At 41.4% G+C, this 13,059-nt stretch overlaps 1 protein-coding gene across 2 annotated transcripts in view; it reads right to left on the minus strand.

The window, feature by feature from the left end:
* The window catches only part of CNTNAP5 (contactin associated protein family member 5), a 1,080,786-nt gene that overhangs the window by 476,234 nt on the left and 591,493 nt on the right, over positions 1–13,059 (minus strand). For both annotated transcript variants that reach the window (XM_055397661.2, XM_088842198.1), the window contains exon 8: positions 6,017–6,281. In XM_055397661.2, coding sequence (XP_055253636.2) covers positions 6,017–6,281 — 265 coding nt within the window. The remainder of the gene's footprint in view (positions 1–6,016; positions 6,282–13,059) is intronic.

The following is a 13,059-nucleotide window of genomic DNA, read 5'->3' on the forward strand; positions in this document are numbered from 1 at the left end:
GTTGAGAAAAGTGATCTTTGGCAGGGAGATTGGCCCTGCTGAATACATGTAATTAAGGCCACTTATTCCATTGTCAAAAGAAGACTTTGCAGTTGATGATCTCCTTGAAGACATGGTTGACCTGCTGTTTTGCTTCAGGAACTCATGAAGGTTTAGAAGGAACTAAAATAATACTAGACCAGTTCTCTCCTTCAGCTACAAAGTACAGTGTGGTCTAACAAAATAAAACTCACATTCTGCATCTATGCAGAACACAGTGAGGCTGTTGTCCTGGATGCTATGGCCTGAGTTCAAGGACTTTGCCCAGACTAGCTTTTCAGTGGGAAATTGATGTTTTGAGGGGCACCGGAGCAGAAAAAAAACACACTTCCAATTTTCAGGACTGAAACCCACAGATCTCTTTCTTCCTATTCTTATTCCCCATTCTTCTCCCATCAGCGCAAGAAAAATAACATTGAAATGTCAGGCCACTTGCAGAATACTTATAATGGTGCCAGTTTTTCTTCAGACGATTTAATGTTTCACTTGCAATTCAAAACACTCTGCATTGACCAAGGCAAGTGGTCTCCTTTACTTTTACACAAGTTCCTGTTCTTAGTCATCCAGATTGGTCTGGACAATAACATCTACATCCTAAGCATGTTTTTAAGAGTCTTTTAAAATGGCAGCCATCCTCCATTCAAAAATAGAATCTGTTGTCAGTAATTCCAGGAGCAGGTGTGACCTGATAAAGTGGTCCCCAAGACATGCGGTTCCTGGGGAGAAGTGGTGAGGAACTAGGGTTTGAAATGCATAAAGAAGGAGATCCAGGTGTGTATTTATTTAAGATTTGCACAATTGGCTGCTCTGATTCTTAAAGGGGGAGATGATGCTCCTCACCTGGCAGCGGGACTCCTGGAAAACTTCCTCTCCATTCCCACTCAGTCTTCAGATTTCCAGCTGCGGTTTGCAATGCAGAGGTGACACGAATATGGGAAAACCTGTCCAGTGCATGGCAAAGTCTCTTGAAGCCTTTAGGCTCTTACTTGGTGCCCTTCGTGCAAGCGTGTGTTCTCGGTCATGTCCGACTCTTAGCGATCCCATGGACTGTGGCCTGCCAGACTCCTGTCTATGGAATTTTCCAGGCAAGAATCCTAGAGTGGGTTGCCATTTCCTACTCAGGGGATCTTCCTGACCACGGATCAACCTGTGTCTCTTGCACTGACAGCCAGATTCTTTACCCCTGAACCTCCTGGAAAGCCCAGTTCCCTTTGTATTTACGTGATGTACATAAAATTATGTGATAATTTTACTAAGGAATCAGCACTGAGCATTTAAAAAGGTCTGAGAAAATTATGTCACATACACTCAATGAACAGTAGCATATGTGTGTGTTAAATATGCATAACTTACATTATAATTGTGAACAGGCAGTGTCAGCTAAAGTCTACAAAGACAGTGGATTCATCATCTGTTGTCAACCCCATCTAATCCCCAAATCTGTCTATTGATGAGGCACCAAGTAAAATGTTTTGGGAAAATCCAACTTTGCTTTTGAACTGTGGTGCTGGAGAAGACTCTTGAGAGTCCCTTGTACCGCAAGGAGATCCAACCAGTCTATTCTAAAGGAGATCAATCCTGGGTGTTCATTGGAAGGACTGATGCTAAAGCTGAAATTCCAATACTTTGGCCACCTCATGCGACGAGCTGACTCACTGGAAAAGACTCTGATGCTGGGAGGGATTGGGGGCAGGAGGAGAAGGGGATGACAGAGAATGAGATGGCTGGATGGCATCACCGCCTCGATGGACATGAGTTTGGGTGAATTCCAGGAATTGGTGATGGACAGAGAGGCCTGGCGTGCTGTGATTCATGGGGTCACAAAGAGTCGGACACGACTGAGCGACTGAACGGAATGGAACAGAACTTTAGATTCTATGCAGCCTACTTTCTTTAATAGCCTATTGTCATTTCATCTTTCAGCTAAAGCAGAGTTTCTTTATATTTGAATTCTTTAAGCTACTGGTATTAGGCTTCTCTGATAGTTCAGTTGGTAAAGAATCCCCTGCAATGAGGGAGACCTGGGTTCAATCCCTGGATGGGGAAGGATCTTCCCTTCTTTCCCTGGAGAAGGGAAAGGCTACCTACTCCAGTATTCTGGCCTGGAGAATTCTGTGGACTATAAGTCCAGGGGGTCACAAAGAGTCGGACGTGACTGAGCGTCTTTCACTTCCAGGCAACTGACAATATAAAAAATAAATGTAAGAGTCAGTAAGATACAGTGTGAAAACTGTGACCTAGGAGTGCAAAGGAAAAGCCTGAGTTTGAACAACTTCTTGGTCAAGAGAGCTTAATTTCTGACTCTCAATTTTCTGTTATGCAGGTTGGTAAAATAAGAATCACTTCATATGTTCCATGAGTTTTTTTTTTTCTGTTGTATTATATGATAAGGTCCTAGCATAATGCCTGACCTGCAAGAGATCCACAGTGTTTGTTGATTCTACTGTCGCATCACTTACAGTGAAAGCATGCCCTTGACTCTTCCTCACATCCACATGCACAAGGCTTTCAAGAAAGGAGACGACAAAAATAGAAATCAAAGTAGAATACAAGGGAGGGATTGCACTACTGTCCTTCATCTTCCTGAAACTTCATCCCTTAGAACAAATAAATTCAGAACCCTTCTATTTTGAGAATGACTTAGTTTGGACTTCTCTTCCTGATCTTCAATGCAAAAATGCACGAAATAATCTGCCTTCCCAAAGCTATGCACACTATATGGAGCTCTGGTAATAGTACTGAATGTGCCAGGCATCCATGATCTGCCCTTTCTGTGGGGTCATCTTCTCTTATAGACTCAGGACTTTAGAAACACCTGAACTCATCTCAAGTAAATCTTTAAATATCTGGTTCCTTGTTCAACTAATAAAATGTGGTGTTAATTTTTAATTTCCATGGAGTACCATGTGTCATGGAGAAGGAAATGGCAACCCACTCCAGTGTTCTTGCCTGGAGAATCCCAGGGACAGGGGAGCCTGGTGGGCTTCTGTCTATGGGGTCACACAGAGTCGGACACGACTGAAGTGACTTAGCAGCAGTAGCAGCAACCATGTGTCAAGGGTTGTCCCAAGGGCCCTCAAAAATTACCAGAAAAACAGTTATTACTTTCTAATTTCTCATATGAGATTTTCAATTCTTACAAAGCCAATATGATCTCAAGTACTTGGAAAACAAGTTTCCTCAGAAATGTAAGGGAGGAGAAAACTGGTTTTATTCTTTTGATTTTTTTGTTTATCTGCCTTTTACCTGGGATAGAAAAACACCAGGAGACAAAAATCCTCAATCCATTTCAATAAAAAAGTGAAAGAAATTCATAATTTCCAAAATTCAGGAAATTCTTGGGGAAAGAAGCAAACAAATTTTCTGAGACAGACATCAGAATGTTTATAAAACTTTCTTTTCCTTGTCTGATCCTTTTGAGAGACAGGTAAAAAATAACTGATGATTTTTTTTTCTCCCTCTGTAGCTGGGTAATGCGGCAGCTTTTACCAGCCTGTCTCTCAGTCACAAACACATTTTAATGGACTGACTCATGCTTAATAATACAGGTAACACTTGAATGCTTTAGAGCAAAGTGCCACTGGGGCCTGTACTTTATTAAAACTGCATTTTGACCTGAGGCATACAAGTCTCTGCACTCAACCATCTCACCAATTAAAGAGAAAAAGCCTAGTGCCAGCTCACCATTTTTCTTCTTCACATAAGGATTGAGGTTTAAATTTCCTAACTCTACACATGAAAACTGGTATGTTTCTAAGAGATTAACTCACCTCCCATGACTAGAAATCTTGGAAATCTTATAAAAGTCCCAGGAGTGTGCAAATTCACTCAGTCTTTATGACTTTGAGGAGTGAGGCCTATTTTCTCCAGAGATCTTGAGTTGGTGTGGAAGAAAGAGAAACTTGCTAAATAGCGTCTCAGCACTGTGTCACACTTTTGATCCATTTAATCTCATGGTGGTTCAGGTGGTAAAGAGTCCACCAGCAATGAAGGAAACCCAGGTTTGATGTCTGAGTCAGGAAGATGCCCTGGAGAAGGGACTGGCTACCCACTCCAGTATTCTTACCTAGGGAATTCCATGGACAGAGAAGCCTGGCAGGCTATAGTCCATGAGCTGTAAAAAGTTGGATACAACTGAGTGGCTAACACTTTCATTTTCAATCACCATCACAGTCTTGTAACATAAAGATTTTTCCTCCATCTCCTATTACAGGTAGATGCTAAGATGATCCCAATGACCCATGACTCCTGCTCCGGAAACACTTGTATAATCCCCTTGACTTGAGCAAGGGCTACATTTATTCTCTTTTCTAATGAGCAGAATATGTTGAAAATGATGGGATGCTACTCTTGCTATGAGAGACACAAACACCATGGCATTGTCCTGAGGGTTCTTTTTCACTCTCTCCAAAGTCACTCACTCTGGGTTAAGAGTACTGCCCTATCAATGAGGCAGCCTTCTGGAGAAGCCTTGGGGATAAGTTTGGATCTTCTGAGGCCTGTCAACAGCCATGTGAGTTAGCCTGCAAGCAGAGTTAACCCTGGTTGAAACTTGAGATGACCGTTGCCCCTACTAACAAGCTGATTGTAGCCAGAACCACCCAGTCAGGGGGCCTCTGGATTCCTGACTCTTAGCAGCTGAGACATAGCACATGCTACGTCAATCAATCAATACATGTCAATCAATAGATACATTTCAATCAATCAATACATGTCGGCATAATTTGTTATGCAGCTATAGGTACCTAATACACTCTTACATGGGAGACAAAGTTAGGAACTTAATCTAGGGCCAGAGACTAATAAGGGGAAGAGGCACTTTTGGAACCTCCTGACTGAATTGAAGACCCAGACTCTTCTGTCATATGTAGAGGTTCAGTGGGGTTTTTTGTTCATCCATTGACTTTGAATCTTTCCCATAGTCTGACCTGATCTTAACTATTAAATTATGTCTTTTGCTCCCTAACTCAAATTTCTCTAATTTGTTTGGATGACAAAGCCCACAGTCCAGTGGGGGAAGAAAAATATTTAAATCAAAGAAAGATGCAATATCATGTAATCTGGGATGGATATTGGCCCAGAAGAGGGGGTTTGATTCAAACTGTAGAGCCAGGAAGGCTTCTCAGAGGATTCATTGACCTAGCTGCCTGCCTTAGCCTCCAATCCAATGCCTGTATATCAGTCTGACCTCTGTAAGTACGTCACTAAGTGAACGTGCTGTTTCTGGAAGGACAGTAATATAACAAGTAGAGAAGGAGGGAGAAAATTTCATAGCTCCATGTTAAAGGAAAGACAGATAGAAGAGCCAGGGAATGGTTCATACCTCTGTTCCATATTGCCACACATTAGGGCCTAATTTATACTGCTGTAAAAGGAAGTGTTTTCCAGTCTTCATAGATAAAGATTAAGTGTTCATATGAAGTAAAGTAAGTCAGATAAAGAAAATATCATATGATATCACTTATATGTGGAATCTGAAATATGACACAAATGTAAAAATCTACAAAACAAAACTGGACTCATAGACTTGGAAAACAAACTTGGTTACCAAAGGGAAAATATAGGGGGAAGAGAGGGATAGATTAGGAGTTTGGGATTAACATATGCACACTACTATATACAATGATCAAGGACCTAGTGTATAGCCCAGGTAACTATACTCAGTACTCTGTAATAACCTAGATGGGGAAAGGATCTGAAAGAGAATATATATATATATATACACATATATGGTATATGTATAACTGAATCATTTTCGTGTAACCTGAAACTAACACAACATTGTATATCAACTATACTACAATATAATATTTTTTTAAAGAATAAAAAAAATATTGGATCTTCAAACCTGAAGTTTGTGAAGACTGATTATCTCACATCCCTGGGAGCTGGAGCCTGTATGTTTTGGTCAGAATCTCAAACATGTGTCAACTTGGCTGAATAAGAAAGTGATCTAGAAGTTGTCAGCAGACAGTACCTGTGAGAATTTCAGCTGCACGTTCTGTCATTTTCTGAATTACGAGTCTCAGGGTTCCATCCTCCAGACTCAGCAGCAGGGTCCCCGAACCCTCAGAGAGCATTGTCGACAGAAGGAGACCATCCTTGTTCCAGGTTCGAAACTGGAAACTCACTGAGAGCCCATCAATTTGGGGGGTACCAGGCAGCAGCAAATAACTGCTGCTGGAGTTGACAAATGTGATGGGAACAATTTGTGGTTCGGAGCAGGAAAAAGTGACATTTCCCTGGAAAACAATAAAAATCAAATATATAAAAGCCATTTTTTATTCTTCAATCTGACAGCTGATATAAACAATCACCTGGAGCTGACCTTAATTTCAGGATTATTCCACGTTCAACAGTAAGATCTTCAAGGGAAAAATATGCTAGCTTGGTTCAGATACACCCACAAGATTGTTTTCCCTTACTATTTTCTAGATCACAGTGCTATCTGCAAAAAAGGTCATCAACGACCTAGGGCGGTGGAGGGATAGGAAACCTCAGAAGTTTCTAGGGATCCAGAGATAAAAATAATAACATTCATTCACTGAGTAATGACTTACTGCAAGTCAACTAATGCCAAGACCTGGTATACTTTTCAAAGTGGTACATTTGAGAAAATTTTGTTACAATGTGGAATGCCACTGACACCAGCTCCCAGGACAGCCTGGGAAAAGAAATTGCTAAAGAGCAAAGGTTTCATAAGGAAGGTGATGCTTTCCTGGAAGGAAGTGGGGAAGGACAGGAGAGAATGTCCAGCCAGCCTTCTCAGTAAATGGCATGGTGTTCGCAAAAGCTTGGAGAAATTAACGAAATGGCCTTCCTGAAAAGTGAGTCATTTCTGAACTTGAAGTGGGACAGAGAGGGCCAGGGCTATGAAGGAGGTAAGGCAAGAAAAATGAGTAGAAGTAGAGTTTAAAAGCCCTTTATGCTTGCCAAAGTTATCATACAAAGTCAGAAGCAGTAAAATGACATTCACCATATTTTTAACGTATTAAGAGTATTTTTAGTAACATGAAGATTGAGGGGTGCATGAGAGGACCAGAAGTGGGGAGTATTACGTGTGTATATATATAGTAGAAGCAGGAAGATTATTCTTTGCTTAAGTGTGAGAAAATAGGTCAGTTTATTTGAGGAAGTTACAGGAAAATAAAAGTGTGTGTGTGTGTGTGTATATGCTCAGCTGAGCCATGTGCTGAGTCACTTTTACTAGATGAATAAGGAGAAGCCTGGAGCACCTTCTAGATTATGAATAGCTATTACAACATGAAAGCCATTTGGAATTTTTATAGCCAACAACTTCTCATTTCGCACCACTACCATTTGTCTCTTTTAGATTCTAAACTAATCCCTACAATACCATCAGTAGACTTATTCAGGTAAGTGTAAGACATTATTCTCCTCTATACAGTCATGGACACATTTTTTTTTTTTAAAGCATTTTATTGTATAGTTGATTTTCAATGTTGTACTAATTTCTTTTTTTGTAATTTTTTATTTTAATTGGAGGCTAATTACTTTACACTATTGTATTGGTTTTGCCATACATTGACATGAATTTGCTGCTGTACTAATTTCTACTGTACAGTAAAATGATTCTGTTACACATGGGTGTGTGTGTGTGTGTATGAATAAATAGATATATAGTTCATGTTCTTTTCCATTATAGTTTATTACAAGATACTGAATATAGTTCACTGTGCTATACAGTGTCTTGTTGCTTATTCATTCCACATATAGTAGTTTGCATCCACTAAACCCAAGTTCCAAATCCATCCTCACCCCACCCAACTTCCCCTTGGCAACCACAAGTGCATTCTAGTCACAGACACATCTTATTCCCTAAAAATGTCTCAAGGCCTCTGAATGATGCTAACTCTGCCTTTTAGAGTCATTTCTGTAGCCTGCACCACTTCAGGGGTGGAAGGGGGAGGGAATGGCAGGAATTTCCTAAAGGGAATGCCCTGGGTTGCCTAGCTGCCTGAATTTAACTTCCCACTAAAGTGATCAAGCAGTGAGGTTAGACACCTAGTACAGCTTCCAGTCCTAGAGCAGGCTAATCATTCAGCTCAAACAACCTCCTAATCCAGAAAAACATCGTTAGGTCCCAATTATGTTTGTTAGTGATAGTCCTGAACTTCTGAAAACAAATAGCAGTTACCATACAAACTTCTACCAATAATGGATTTCTACTGATCCATTCCATCATCAGTGGAATATAAGCATATTCTTGCGTTGATCATTTGTTGTGGCTGTTTAGATGTGTTCTCTTTAAACTAAATTCCCAGAAGTTAATTGGTGTGTCAAAGAATAAAGGCCCCTTATATCCATCCATCAAGAAATTGGCACAAATAATGTACATTAACACATATGTAGAATCTAGAAAAATGGCAGAAATGATCTTATTTGCAAAACAGAAATAGAGATGCAGACATAGAGAACAAATGTATGGATACCAAGGGGGTGGGTTGGGATGATTCTGGAGACTGGTATTGACAGACATACCCTATTGATACTATGTATAAAATGGATAACTAATGAGAATCTACTCTATAGTACAGGAAACTCTATTTAGTGCTCTGTGGTAACTTAAATGGGAAGAAAATTTTAAAAAGAGAGGATATATGTATATTCATAGCTGGTTCACTTTGCTGTGTAGTAGAAACTAACACAGCATTGTAAATCAACTGTACTCCAATAAAAATTAATTTAAAGAATAAAATAACAAAAAAGTAATTGCCCACAGCTTATACTTTCCCTGGCATTAGGTTAAGTGCTCACATGTGTATCTTATGTATTCTACACAATGACACTGCATTCATTTAAAAAACTACACAGATTGAGTTTGGAGTAGCTGGGTAATTCAAAAGCAAGGGTCTTCCTTCCCAGTGACAGTGGGGGACAAACCTATGTTTGTGTGCCACAGATGCTTCTGGCAGCCATCTCTGAGAACTTCCTCCTTTGTCTTGGGTACCACATTTAAAAAAAAAATCTACCAACTTGTTTTTCAGACCCTATTGCTGTTTTAATTTGCATTTTGGGGGATTCTGGTTGATTTCCTTTAAGATGAAATATTCCTACTGATGGCAGATTAACTGAGGCAGGGCTGTCTTTTTTAAGCAGTCAGAATGCTCCCACAGGGAACTTGGGAGACAGCAGTAACTTTTCTTCCCCTTTTCCTTTCCTGAGGTAAGCATCACCACTGGTAACAATTTACCAGAACAAAGCTTCACCCAAAGTTTGAGGCTGCGTAGAAGGGAGAAAGGATGACAAGACTGAAGGCAGAAGCTTAGGACTTTGTAAAACGTCCCTTCCCCATTATCTTAGAATCCAATGTTTAAGACACAAAGACACAGAGAACAGACCTGTGGGTGGCAAGAGGGAAGAAGGTAGAGGGGGGACAATTGGAAGTTTGGGATTAGCAAACACAAACTACTACCTAATAGGTAAATAACAAGGTACTACTGTATAACACAGGTAACCATATTCAATATCCTGTAATAAACCATAAAGAAAAGAATATTTTAAAAATGTATATATGTATAACTGAGGCTTCCTAGGTGGCTGTAGTGGAAAACAACATGCCTGCCAATGCAGGAGACTTAAGAGATGTGGGTTTGATCTCTGAGTCAGGAAGACCCCCTGGAGGAGGGCATGGCAATCCACTCCAGTATCTTTGCCTGGAGAAACTCATGGACAGTGGATCCTAGTGGGCTACAGTCTATAGCATCACGAAGAATTGGACATGACTGAAGTGACTTAGCATGCACACATGTATAACTGAATATATCAATTCAGTTCAATTTGATTCAGTCACTCAGTCATGTCCGACTCTTTGCAACCCCATGGGCTACAGCACACCAGGCTTCCCTGTCCATCACCAACTCCCTGACCTTGCTCAAACTCAAGTCCATTGTGCCATTCAACCATCTCATCCTCTGTGGTCCCCTTCTCCTAATGCTTTCAATCTTTCCTAGCATCAGGGTCTTTTCCAGTGGCCAGATTTTATTCCCATCCAGTGGCCAAAGTATTGGAGCTTCAGCTTCAGCATCAGTCCTTTCAATAAATATTCAGGGTTGATTTCCTTTAGGATTAACTGGTTTGATCTCTTTGTAGTCCATGGGACTCTCAAGAGTCTTCTCCAACACCACAGTTCAAAAGCATCAGTTCTTCAGTGCTCAGCTTTCTCTATGGTCCAATTCTCACATCCATACCTGACTCCCGGAAAAACCATAGCTTTGACCTTTGTTGGCAAAGTGATGTCTCTGTTTTTATTATGCTGTCTAGGTTTGTGATAGCTTTTCTTCCAAGGAGCAAGCATCTTTTAATGTCATGGTTGCAGTCACCACCTACAGCATGACTTTGGAGCCCAGGAAAGTAAGGTCTTTCACTGTTTCCATTGTTTCCCATCGATTTACCATGAAGTGATGGGACTGGATGCCATGATCTTCATTTTTTGAATGTTGAGTTTTAAGCCAGCTTTTTTACTCTCTTTCACTTTCATCAAGAGGCTCTTTAGTTTCTCTTCACTTTCTGCCATAAGGGTGGTGTCATCTGCATATCTGAGGTTATTGATATTCCTCTCGGTAATCTTGATTCTAGTTTGTGTTTCATCCAGTCCAGTATTTTCCATGTTGTACTCTGGATATAAGTTAAATAAACAAGGTGATGATATACAGTCTTGACATACTCCTTTCTCAATTTGGAACTAGTCTGTTGTTCTATGTCTGGTTCTAACTGTTGCTTCTTTATCTGCATACAGATTTCTCAGGAGGCAGGTAAAGTAGTTCAGTATTCCTATCTCTTAAATAATTTTCTATCATTTGTTGTGATCCACACAGTCAAAAACTTTAGGATAGTCAATGAAGCACAAGTAGATGTTTTCCTGGGACTCTCTTGCTTTTTCTATGATCCAGTGGATGTTGACAATTTGATCTCTGGTTCCTCTGCCTTTTCTAAATACGGCTTGAACTTCCGGAAGTTCACAGTTCATGTATGGTTGAAGCCTAACTTGGAGAATTTTGAGCATTACTTTGCTAGAGCATGAGATGTATGGACTTGTGCAGTAGTTTGAACATCTTTTGGCATTGCTTTTCTTTGTGATTGGAATGAAAATTGACCTGAATATATATACACACATAACTGAATCACTTTGCTGTACATCAGAAGTTAACACAACATTGTATATCAACTACACTTCAATTGAAAAAAAAAACCTTTAAAAAATCCAGTTTTACAATGTTTTCTGTTCCGTTCCGTCGCTCAGTCATGTCCGACTCTTTGCGACCCCGTGGACTGTAGCCTACCAGGCTTCTCCGTCCATGGGATTCATTAGGCAAGAATACTGGAGTGGATTACCATCTCCTTCTCTAGGGGATCTTTAGCTCCACCTAAATCATGTAGCAAGTGTTCTGTGTGGATAGACAATCATCAAAGGTGGTCCTCATGACAGCAGGGATCTAGAAGAACTGAGATTTTCCCCTTCTTTGATCAGTTCTCCCACATCTGATGAGAGGCCAGGCTGTTTCATTCCACTGAACATATAATGGGCCTCACTATCTGTAAATAGACCACGGAACCCAGAATCCCTTGAGGGGCCTTCAGGAGACACACAAAGTCCTGAGCAAGATGATGATGGCAAGGGCAAGAACTTCAAAGAAATGCCTCAGATATTCTGTTAAAATAAGTCTAGGCATGGGGACCAACACTTTGCTCACCAGGGAGCAGGAGAACTTGGAAATACATTGTCTTTGGATGGTTTCTCTGAGTCACTTCAGGCCGTGCTCCTTCACTCCCTCCCCCCACATTCTCCTCCCACTGTCCTCTGTTGTCCTGTGTCCAGGCAGCCACCTGAACTGTCCAAAATTTCTTTGTTTTGAGAGTACCTCCCTGCTGTGTTCTCCAGTGGTAGGTCCAAGGTCAAGAAGGAGAGAGAGATAGGAACGGATAGGAAATAAGTTTTACAGCAAATCTGACCCTATTCTCCCAGGAAGGGCTCTGGCTCAGTTCTTGTCACACAATTGCTGGGCAGCCACCCTTGTCACATATCTGTCTTGCTGTTCCTTACTGTGCATGCTGTTCGCTGAACCCAGGGTAGGCAAGGTGCAAGCGGGGAAGCTGGAAGAAAACTCGAGGAGGCATAGGAATTGCACATGTATATTCTCTCTGGGGGCTTCCCTGGTAGCTCAGAGGTTAAAGCGTCTGCCTCCAATGCGGGAGACCCGGGTTCGATCCCTGGGTCGGGAAGATCCCCTGGAGAAGGAAACGGTAACCCACTCCAGTATTCTTGCCTGGAGAATCCCATGGACGGAGAAGCCTGGTAGGCTACAGTCCATGGGGTCGCACAGAGTCGGACACGACTGAGCGACGGAACGGAACGGATTCTCTCTGGGCTGGCACAGCAGCTGTGCAGCAGACATGTTGTATTCTGTTGTGTTTGACCCAGTGAATGCAGCCATAATGCAGTCATAATATGGACTCAAGGGCTTTTCAGGTGGAGCTTATATATGTTTACAGGACAAAAGTGGCCCATGGCCAAGTGGGTACATCATCACACACATGCACAGTGCTATGTGATCTCAGCTGTTACATAACCATATATTTACAAAACGTGGGGCAAGAGCAAGAGACCATGGGGCAAGAGAGCCTGACCACTACCATCTTGGCAAATTTGCTCTTTCCCTATATTTCACTTCTTCAGGGTCTCTAACCTCAGAATCTATGCTCAATCCATCTTCCATGATATTCCCTTGGCAAGTAACTCTGACCCTTGAAACCACATTCTGCAACAGCAGTAGATGGTATAGCAACAAACAGTTACATCCCCAATACATAGCAAAACCCAACGCCAGGTATCATCTGGAACTCATTTTGCAGTTCTTCCCCTCATGGGGCTAGAAGAGATACCCACTGCACTTGGAGCGCCTTTATCTTCCATTGCCAAATCTCGTCCACCATCTGTCCTTGTGGAATTGCATGAAAGCCTTCACAAGGGCAACTCCACCCCTGCAGGGTTTTTTATTA

Source organism: Moschus berezovskii, chromosome 2 (assembly GCF_049115385.1).
Source record: "Moschus berezovskii isolate FMDL1 chromosome 2, NW_MosBer_1.0, whole genome shotgun sequence".
NCBI lineage: Eukaryota > Metazoa > Chordata > Mammalia > Artiodactyla > Moschidae > Moschus > Moschus berezovskii.